Source organism: Helicoverpa zea, chromosome 11, assembly GCF_022581195.2.
Source record: "Helicoverpa zea isolate HzStark_Cry1AcR chromosome 11, ilHelZeax1.1, whole genome shotgun sequence".
NCBI lineage: Eukaryota > Metazoa > Arthropoda > Insecta > Lepidoptera > Noctuidae > Helicoverpa > Helicoverpa zea.
The window spans coordinates 12,878,135-12,889,075 of NC_061462.1; the positions used below are offsets into that span (position 1 = coordinate 12,878,135).

At 42.4% G+C, this 10,941-nt stretch overlaps 1 protein-coding gene across 3 annotated transcripts; it reads left to right on the plus strand.

Moving 5' to 3' along the window:
* The first annotated feature begins 384 nt into the window (after positions 1 to 384).
* LOC124634339 (ras GTPase-activating protein-binding protein 2) lies at positions 385 to 10,941 on the plus strand. 3 transcript variants are annotated; one of them, XM_047169882.1, is made up of 10 exons: positions 385 to 538; positions 3,565 to 3,709; positions 5,850 to 5,991; positions 6,182 to 6,340; positions 6,410 to 6,632; positions 6,716 to 6,754; positions 6,860 to 6,931; positions 7,327 to 7,446; positions 7,607 to 7,872; positions 8,201 to 10,941. In XM_047169882.1, exons 2-10 carry the CDS (start codon positions 3,612 to 3,614, stop codon positions 8,339 to 8,341), a joined length of 1,260 nt encoding a protein of 419 aa, XP_047025838.1. In that variant the 5' UTR covers positions 385 to 538; positions 3,565 to 3,611; the 3' UTR covers positions 8,342 to 10,941. The 3 variants fall into 3 exon arrangements, with proteins under 3 accessions (XP_047025838.1, XP_047025841.1, XP_047025840.1); XM_047169885.1 differs by having other exon boundaries at positions 7,646 to 7,872; XM_047169884.1 differs by lacking the exon at positions 385 to 538 and adding an exon at positions 949 to 1,062.

The window sequence follows — 10,941 nt, forward strand, 5'->3', positions numbered from 1 at the left end:
TTCCGATACGAGAAAAGGTTATTACGCGCCGTTACGCTAGCGAAATCGCTCATATTGATGTGTGATTCCACTGTACTACGCTTTTCGAATTTATGAGTAGGGGTTTGTGACGTATTGGCAGAAAATTAAGGATTAGAAACATTAATTGAATTTACATGTTGGGATAAGCATTGAGATGGGATGCCGTAATTATTCTTACTGATACAAGAAAGCATGTTGTTATATTTACACAGTTCAGAACAGTGTTTGCAACTGTATTAATTATTCGAAAAGAGAATTATAGCTTTATTTAAAAATAAACACAACGAATCTTGGTAAATTAGAATAATATTTAGACCGTATTTTAGGTATTAAAACTAAACCGGAAAAACAAAATTGTTTTTTTATTTTTACGTCCGGCAACATTTGCACTAAATTGACACCCGAACGGTGAGGTAGGCTCTTTTTCTGTTTTCAGTCCTTATTTATCGTGAAAATTACGCGAATTTCTGGATAATTGCTGCCGATTACTCTACTTTAATGCCTAAATTTTACTGAGGTAAGTCCAAACAGCAGCTAATTTATTTAAAAACGTAGTACGATATTATTTTGATTGTCGGCAGACGTATTCCTTTTTAAAGGTTAATGCTCATAATTTTTGTGTTTTAGTTGACGAATACTTGGTTCAGTCACAATTATATCTAAAATCGTTTATTTTGTGATATTAATCATAATTTGACAACATTTTGTGAGTTTATTTGATGCGAGGTAACAAAAGAAACGGATATTCTAAGGTCGGAGTCGCCATGCGTGCTTTGACAATACGATTTAGTTATTGGTGATATCCATGTCCCTAGTGATGAATTTAACGAGTGATTGTTTACATAACGCGTGATGCAAGCTCGCGGCACTGTAGGCACGATATCTGTCACTTGTTTACTGCATACACAAGTTCGTGCTGCAAGTACAGTACTAGTGCTGATTCACTTGCGCTACATCGCCGAGTTGAGCCGTCTTCTCTCAATCATAAATAAATATACACAGTAGCAAAGGTTTAATGCTATAATCCTGCGTCATATTTAAGTAAGGAAGTTTTTAAAAATTTTATAGGAATGTTGTATATATAAAATATAGCTTTGTGCAGTAGTATTATGAGAGGGTAGACATACCAGTCAGACATATCAATATGTAATGGATGGTGCTTTGATGTATGTATTATTAATAGAATCAAAATGACATCAAATACCCCCAAGCATGTATAATAAATGAAAATAAGACTAGAATTAAAGTTTCTGCTAATAATATATAAAAAAAGTTATACTTTTTGTTTGTGAAACTGCAGAGTACAGTTGCTGTGTAATGTTGATAAAAATTATAGTTTGACAGAATCATATTGATTGTATCTACATAAAGAGACATTCAAACATGTAAGAATTAATCAAATAAAGTATATAGTAATCAGATAAAGTATTAAAATACTATTGACAGTCATTGATTTCAGTTTTAATTTTGGTCTTTAATTTAATAATGTATTGTAAAATAATGTCAATGTTAATGAAATAATCGTCTTGTTATGAGCAGCTGTGTTGCTACGGCTATTTCATAGATTGGCCAGAAGAACAGTAACACAAATGTGCATATTTGTTTTGGTTTAATAACTTAATTCTGTAGTTGCAGCCAACTGTTTATAATAGACATTCAGTCAGACTGCTAGGCCTTTGACTGAACTACTACAACTTTACAATCACTCATCTGGTTTTATAATTGAATAATTGTGGTGCTCAAAATGTTCAACATTACAGCTAATATAATCTTATATCGGGTGTGTTGTACCTAATCACATTAAATTCTATCACATATTCTTTATGATATTCTATGGCGGTTTGTAAAAAAAAACACCTAATCCATTGAGTGGTTTAGCCAAAGGAGTAATTTTTCGTTTTTATAATTTACAACACCATGTGTAAAACAGAGTTAAAGTTAGGAGTATCAAATGTTTTGACCAGTTGACAGCTGTCAGTTTTCAAGAGAGAATTTCAGTTTGTTGTAATGACTGACTCTTATATGGTGTTCTAATTCTCGCACATTTTTATTCTGTTTACTGTGTTTGAAAAAAACATTTTTTTTTATTTTTACGTATTTTATTTTTTTCTTTGTGCTAATCCACTATATGTATTTACCAGTATTTTAACGTATTTTATTTAATTAGATACGACACACTATATGTATAGGTATAAAAGTAAATTATACACTGACTAAATTGCCTTATTTTGGTTTTAAATTCCACCACGCTGAATTGGCAATCACAGGTTGCAGCTTTCAGTCAGAAAGTGACCGGTACGTTGCGGTTCCTCTATCGCTTGAAAATTTTTCTCCCGGTTAACGTGAAGGCGACGCTTATGCAAACCTTAATCTTTCCCATAATCGACTATGGTGATGTTTGCTACTATGACCTGAATGCAGATCTGCTCAATAAACTTGACCGGCTTCTCAACAATTGCATTCGATTCGTTTTTAATCTCCGCAAGTACGATCATGTGTCAGCCTATCGAGCGCAACTTAAATGGCTACCGATAAGACAACGACGTGTGATGAGGACATTAACTACTCTTTTTTCTATACTATATACCCCGTCTTCACCTTCATACTTAACCTCCCACTTTCAGTATGTGTGTTCACAGCACAACAAAAATCTCAGCTCCTCTAATAATCGTCTTCTTCATTGCCCTGCTCACCGTTCAGATATTGTTCACTCTTCCTTCTTTGTGAAATCTATTCTTCTCTGGAATGAGTTACCTCTTGAGATCAGGATGGTTAACAGTCGTTATACATTCAAAAAGAAATTACGCGACCACATCCACAGGAAATTGGCAGAGTCGCTACCGTAGATTATTATTTTTCTTTTTTAATTATCTTGTCTCTCCTGGCAATTGTAATATGTATGTATTAAGTATGTATGTATAGTATGTTTATTTATAATATATATTAGTATTTTATTTTATTTTACACTAAATATCATAATATAACCTTTGCACCTACCACTGCTATTTCTCCACCACCCAAAGGTAGACTGGTAGAAAACGCCTAAGGCGTTAAGTCCGCCCTTGTACAAAATGTGCAGAAGCATTAAATAAATAAATAAATAATGTTACTCAATACTCAATTCTTTATTAGCATTCCATATGTTATAACAGGTGGTACATTTAGATTAGTGACAATGTGGACCCTATAGGGCACAGCTTAAAGAAGTAGGAGAGTTTTAATACTAGCTTATTATTAAATTACAATTGTGAATTTTCGTTTCTTCCTGATTAGAAAAACAATTCAATAATAAATTTATCTTATCCCAAAACCATAGTCTTATAAAACAATATTCAATGTCTATTTTTTTTTTCAATTTTTAATCACATTTTTTAAAATAAAAATCTCAAGTGAAAATCCAATGCCAAATTATGACATTCAAAAACCATTGTGTAAGCATGTCAAATAAAAAGAAAAAATTAAACTAAATTAACCTATTTTCTTTACATATATAATGTTGTGGGGCATGATATAAGTCAATAGTGAAGATGTTGTGTTTCCCAGGGCAGCGTATAGCAGAGGGCTGTATTGGCGCACTGTGAACAACAGCGATGGTAATGGAGGCGTCCCCGTCACCGCAGAGCGTCGGTCGCGAGTTTGTGCGGCAGTACTACACGCTACTCAACAAGGCGCCGGCCCACCTGCACAGGTTAGCATCATCACTATCTCATTTATTTATTTATGAGAGGTGGCTTCACAGCTGATACTACATTACATTAAATCATCATACCAAACATTACGCCAATTATAAAGTACACAAATATAACAATTATAATAATTTGTCGGAAGAGTAGCGGATGACAGGCATTATGCACTATTATTATTATTTAATTCACTACTGCTGACCACTTGTCTCTGCTTATCATACAGAGAAAGCCCAAACATATGATCAACTCTTTTGCTGAAGTTGGATCTACATTTCATGCAGATTGCAGACCATGCTGACTAACCAGTTAATAACATATGAAATAAATAAGCACCCAGGATTCAGAAGATATGCACATAACATTTATTTTATAAAATAAATATACATGTATTTATGTTATGAGCAACTAAACAAATAATAATGTTAATTCATAAAACACATTCTCACAAGATTATAGTAACTTTAATTATAAGTATTAAACAATACTAATGAGGCTGCGTCGACGCCCACAGATGTAGGTATGTATATGTTTGGTAGTAGTCTGCTCTTAGGATTGCACTTTCGTTTGATACCTAAGCAGATGTCCTGCTGTACTGTGGCGCCGTATCTGGCGCGTTAAATCACAACAGGCGATGACTCATCACTTGACTCGTATTCCCTGATCATAGGTCACTGCATGGTCGTATGAGTTTGCAATGTAATGCAAGTTATTGTAATGGTCATGTTTTAATATTCTCATTTTAGCTACAATAAGTCTAAGGTAATCTCAGGTCTTGATAATTTTGCAATGGTGTAGGCAACCTTTAGTTAAGTAATGTTCGGCTGGTGGTGTTGTTCATTAAAAGGATGTTAGTTAACTTGACAGCTGCACTGTCAGCATGTTATTGCTCCACTTGCTCTATACTCAGTTGTAGTTAGTTATCGTCAAAAAAGTCGTGGTGGCCTAGTGGGTAAAAGACCAACCTCTCAAGTATGAGGGCGCGGGTTCGATCCCAGGTCAGGCAAGTACCAATGCAACTTTTCTAAGTTTGTATGTACTTTCTAAGTATATCTTAGACACCATTGACTGTGTTTCGGATGGCACGTTAAACTGTAGGTCCCGGCTGTCATTAAACATCCTTGGCAGTCGTTACGGGTAGTCAGAAGCCAGTAAGTCTGACACCAGTCTAACCAAGGGGTATCGGGTTGCCCGGGTAACTGGGTTGAGGAGGTCAGATAGGCAGTCGCTTCTTGTAAAGCACTGGTACTCAGCTGAATCCGGTTAGACTGGAAGCCGACCCCAACATGATTGGGAAAAGGCTCGGAGGATGATGAGTTAGTTATCGTCAAGATAAGTAAGTAGCATCTTAAAACATTGACGTGGTAATGAGTGTTATCTGTTGCAAGATGCTTCATGTATTGATACGAGTGAAGAGCGCGACACATTGCGACACAATTACTGGGTCGTCAGATCACTGCCAAGTACCAGTACCACTCCATTGAACATGACAACTTACCGCATTCTGAGAGAATCATCATATAAGTCATTACTAAGTATCTAATCATTTTGTCTTCACAAATGGACTTGTTGTTTGGTGGTGACATCATAATACTAGCTGCATCTTCTTCATAATACTACTTTTAAGTTGGCCGTTCTATTTAAATACAAATAAATAAATAAGTTAACATATTTAAGTAATATATATATTGTATCATACCTTACATACTACAATATACATGAATAAACCTGACTGCTGTACTCAGATCCTTAAGATACAGATCCTAGTTTGAGGGTCACTGGCAACACTCTATTTTAATTCTTTTTGACGAATAAATAATGTTTAATTTAATTTAATATTTACAAATATTATTAACTAGCCGTTTTCCCGCGGTTTCACCCGCGTCCGTAAATACTGGCCGTACCGGGATAAAATGTAGCCTATGTTACTCGTGGATAATGTAGCTTTTGAATGGTGAAAGAATTTTTTAAAACGGTCCAGTAGTTTTTGAGCCTATTCATTACAACCAAACAAACAAACAAAGTTTTCCTCTTTATAATATTAGTATAGATGTAAAATTATTCGACTATCTGCGAATTACGGTGGCAGTTTGACATGATAGGATGCCTCCCAAGATATTAACGCTGAACGTCTCGTTGTTGCAGATTCTACAATAACTACTCGTCGTTCGTGCACGGCGGGCTGGACGCGCCCAACCGCGAGACCCTGCCCGTGGTCGGACAGAAGCAGATCCACAACCGCATTCAGCAGCTCAACTTCCGCGACTGCCATGCCAAGATCAGCCAGGTAACCTCCTCCATGCCGCACCCCCTCACTTGTCGCTGACAACTTATATCGGGATGAATTCATTAAAAAATACAGTTTTGTGAACGAATTTTTTGTGTCTAGTCAAATTGGGCCAAGCAATCAGGTTCTTCCATACTAAGTTTGCCACCATGTTCCACAGCCTTAAACATTACTTTCGTCAAAATCACAGGTGGACGCGCAAGCCACGCTGGGCAACGGCGTGGTGGTGCAGGTGACGGGCGAGCTGTCTAACGGCGGCGCCCCCATGCGCCGCTTCACGCAGACCTTCGTGCTGGCCGCGCAGTCGCCCAAGAAGTACTACGTGCACAACGACATCTTCCGCTACCAGGTACGTGTCTGCGCCTCGCGCCGGCCCCGACGTGTCGGCCTCCGTGTGACGCTCATGCTGTGTGCGCAGGACATAGTGTTCTCGGACGAGGAGGGCTCGGGCTCGGGCCGCTCGGAGGGCGAGGAGGAGGAGGCGGGGGGCGTGGTGGCGGCACCCGCCTACTTCCCAGTGGCGCCGCCCGCCTCCGCCTTCCCTGCCGCCGCCTTCCCCGCGCCGCCCGCGCCTCCCGCGCCCGCGCCGCACCTCAACGGCCACCCGCCGCCGCGCGACCATCTCGTCGCCGCGCTGCAAGGTACGCTCAGACATCCATACTCCTACTGTGCCCATACACGTAATGTTGTAAATGCTATACGCTCGTCCTGTACGGTGTTGCAGCTAGCGGCATATCGAGCGAGCCGGAGGCCGAGCCGGTGACAGCGGCGTCGCCCCCCGCGCCGGCGCCGGCGGCCGCGCCGGGGTCGCCGGGCGCGGGCCCCGGCCTGGCGCCCCCGGGGCTGGCGCCGGCGCCCGCGGCCCCGGCGCCGGCGCCTGCGTCCGAGCCGGTGCCCGAGCCCGAACCTGAGCGCGAGCCCACGCCGCCGCCGAACCCACGTTAGTATACAAAACTAATTGCTTATATAACTTGGTTTGTTTAATTTATTATCTTCGAAAAGTCACTTTATATATCTTCCTAGTTCAACTTGCATTGTATAATTTTCTCAGAGTCAACTCATAAAACATAGTAAACATTTTTTTTTTAAAGAGTGTCTATGTAGTTTATTGCCGGTTCTTCTCCATAAAACCCACTTTTTGGAACAGCGCAACTAGCTTGAAATTTTTTTACGGGTGTATCAATTACCAACTTCCAGACGAGTACGAGTTCTTTGTTTGCGAACAATTTGGTAGAATCTCGGTGTTATGAAAACTTACTCTCTATAAATGCATATATGATAACCTTCCTGTCTTAGATAAATATTTTGTATGTTTGTGTAAAATGTGGTACACAGCGGCGGCGCCTGAGCCGAAGACGTACGCCAACTTGCTGAAGTCGGGCCCGGCGGCCGCCGCCCGCGTGTCGCCGCCCGCGCCCGCGCCGCCCGCCGACCCGCGCCCGCGCCCGCCGCCCGGTAACTATCACGCATCTGTCACGACTATGTCGTCGTTCTTTCAAAACTTCCCTGTTAAAACTGCCTTTGTGGCGTTCGGCGCAAAACAAAACTTGGAATTATTTCTAAACAGAAATATACAGTTTTTTTTTAATATATTAGTTTGTGATGTGTGATGTAGTCGGTACGAATCGGTCACCTAACGCTGCGGTGTGTGCAGCGGCGGAGGGCCCGCGGCGCTACTCGGACGCGCAGCAGCTGTTCCTGGGCAACCTGCCGCACTGCGCCACGGAGGAGGAGCTGCGGGCGCTGTTCGCGCGCTTCGGGCCCGTGGCCGAGCTGCGCGTGCACTCCAAGCCCGCCGCGCCCGGCGCCCCGCGCCACCCCAACTACGGCTTCATCACCTACGAGACCTCGCAGGCCGCGCACGACTGCCTCAACGCCGCGGTACGCAGCCTTTACATACATACTGCAATTTTTTCTATATTTAACAGTTTTGGGAAGTCAATGAAAAGTTACGACTCAAAGACTTAAAAATATCCAAGTCAAAATCACTATTTGTCATCAGAGTTGCAAAATAGCTTTGTATGATTCTTAATGCTGGTAAGCTCAAAACGTTCAACATTACAGCTGATTGATAAAACGACTGTATTAGAAATATCTGTATCCTTTGAAACCTAGGAAAAGAAAAAAACCATAATGCATTCACAAGGAGTCGGTGATCTAAAAAAGGTGTGAGTGTGAGGGTCCCTGAGAATGTCCGTGCGTGTTGCAGCCGCTGTACTTCCCGGCGGACGCGGCGGACGGCGTGAAGCTGAACGTGGAGGAGAAGAAGACGCGCGGGCGCGAGGCGGCGCGGCGCCGGCCGCAGTCGCAGCACCGCGCCTTCGCGCCGCGCCAGCCCTACCGCCGCTAGCGCCCACACTCTAGATAGTCAATTAATCGCCCCGAGCGTGGCTAGAACCCCGCGCGACACCTATTTTTGTACATTTGATTTGTTCCGCGTCCCCCCGATATTTGCATTCTGTGATTTCACAGCCTACGTAGCTAGTCCGTGGGATCTTCGCTTTGATTCGACGAAATTAGGTCATCGTCCTCGCACAGATCGCGTCGCCGACGAGCCGGCGGACCTCGCCGACCGTCGCGTCCCTCTTCATCTATGTAAGATACGCTAAGCTTCTATGATATGTTTCGTTTTAATTCGATATTGAATGTGAATTTAAGTTATTGAACTTGTCGCGAGGCCGCCCGGCACTCGCGACGCTGCACTTATGCGCTCGTGTCAACATGCATAATTCTAACGTCAACATTTGTTCCCTCTCCGGCCGCCGGCCGAGCGCGGCCCGCTGGGGCCCGGGACCCGAGCCTGGGGCCCGGGGCCGGGGCCCGGCGGGCGGCTCGGTCGAGTTCGGTAATGTTAGTGAGTAGCGGCGCGTCCGACTCGCGTCTGGGCGCGACACCGAACGATAAATAGAAAAAAATACATATGAGTGTAAATAGTTGTTAGGTTTTATGTTAGACGGTGCCGCGCCGGCACCCGCCGCGTCGCCGACTTTACGAAATAATAAATTCTAGACTAGCTCCAAAAATCTTTCCAGAACTATAAATAACGTATTTTGTATTTAAAATAAAATGTATGTTATTGTATCGATTCGCTAAAACGATATTGATGCAGATGTTCTTATGCATTTACTTAGGTCTGTATTGAAGTAATTATGTGACGGATGTTGGGCGCAGTAGAGCTCGCAGCGGCCCAGGTCGCCGCCACGTGCCGCACCGCATCGCCCATGCCTACACTACTGTGTACCAACATCGATAACGATTTGAAACTGTATTATATTCTAATATTATTAATATTAGTTAAAAAAGAAAACTAAAAAAAAATGGCAGTGACTGTATTTTTTATTTAGTTTTTCATCGATTTTTTTTAACTGTACTACTAATATGTCGTAAGTACATTGTTTTTCTATTGAGTTGTGAAGTATGTGGTGTTGCCACATACTGGACAAAATTTCGTGTACTTATTTATTGTAAATAATATTCGAGAGTCTCTTTACACTGTAGAAGGACGGACATCGCGTTTGTACCGCGTCGAGCGCGGGCGGCTTGCGCCGGTGACGCCGACACACACACACACACACACACACACACACACACACGCGGCTTGTGGACTCTCCCAGGTCGGCTACTACAGTTTGGTAAATTCGTTATTGACACTCCCACATCCTTGTACACTCCGGGGGTGATTACATTAGCGCGGGACGTGGCATCTGATGGAATCGTAGTTGTAAGGAATGAATTCAAATTAAAATTTCCGCAAATTCAATATTTGATTATGGTATTGAACTTTTTTTGCTTATTTTATTATAATATTTTTCGTCATCAACATCATATCCCTAATGGATATATTTTTGACGGCACTGAGAACAATACTGTGCCCTTACTATTTACGGTAACGTCCACTGCATAACCGCGTAGACTTTGGGAGCGTTATTAACGAATTGCCAACATGATAATGTCTTCAATGATATGTCGGCTCGTACGGCCAACGTGTTCCTTACTATTTCTGTGAGGTCGATCGTCATTGTCGGAACGCCGCCGGCTCCATCCATAGTACAGATGTCAGCTACAATAATTTATTTATATTTAATGTAAACCAATAGTAATATCATCGTTTGTTAACCGTGCTTTGCACTTTGTAAGCCAGCGAAGAGGCGTGATTCAGCGGTGACTTTTAAAGTTCCTTATTTATATTAAACCCATTCGCTCATTTACCTATTTTTGCAGAATATGGTCCTTTTTTGTTAAACTTCACTTTCTTTTGCTTCGATACAAAGAAATGAAAGTTAGAAAGTTAGACAGAATATATGATGGGCATGGCTTTATTATGAATAAGACGGCAAATGCATGATTTGAACACGATTGTGCTGCCTTACAAGGTGTGCGGCTGTCACTGCCACCCGCGTGCAGGGCGGACACACCCTGGCAGCGCCTGCACGAGCCGCTAGTTGTACACCGATGTCGGTCCGCGAGTGGGCAGGCCCGCTCCTATCTTACTCTACGTCACACATTTGCTTGTAAACGTTGCCTTCACACTTCATTACGCGAGCCCTAAATCTAACACCTTTTGCCCTATGGAACAGCGTTTACAAGTGAAATGATGCGCAAATCTGTAAACAAAATTTAGATCCTACAATCATGGAACTACCATTATTCGAAGGTACCTTTCGAGTAGATCCGTAGCGCTCATAGTCAGTGCTACATTACCATGACAAATGTTCTGCACATTAGCCGATGCGTCACCGACGACGAAGCTTGGCACAGAGCGTTGTAACTCTGACTGAACTCCCTAGGGCACCTAGTAGTCGTACGCATGTAATGGGGTCTAAAGTTTGTGCGGTACAGTGTTGTTCAGTAACTATGTATGAAGCGCGGCGGCAGCAGGCGGCGCGGGCGCTCGCCCCTCGCCGCGCCGCTCGCGCTGCCCTCTCTAATAGAGATGTACTTTTTGTAACA

Excerpts from the sequence above, each read along its gene's own strand:
- LOC124634339 (XM_047169882.1), top strand. The coding sequence starts at position 3,612 with ATGGTAATGGAGGCGTCCCCGTCACCGCAGAGCGTCGGTCGCGAGTTT. Across the intron at positions 3,710-5,849 it reads GCGCCGGCCCACCTGCACAG|ATTCTACAATAACTACTCGT; the intron begins GTTAGCATCATC and ends TCGTTGTTGCAG. Across the intron at positions 7,873-8,200 it reads ACGACTGCCTCAACGCCGCG|CCGCTGTACTTCCCGGCGGA; the intron begins GTACGCAGCCTT and ends TGCGTGTTGCAG.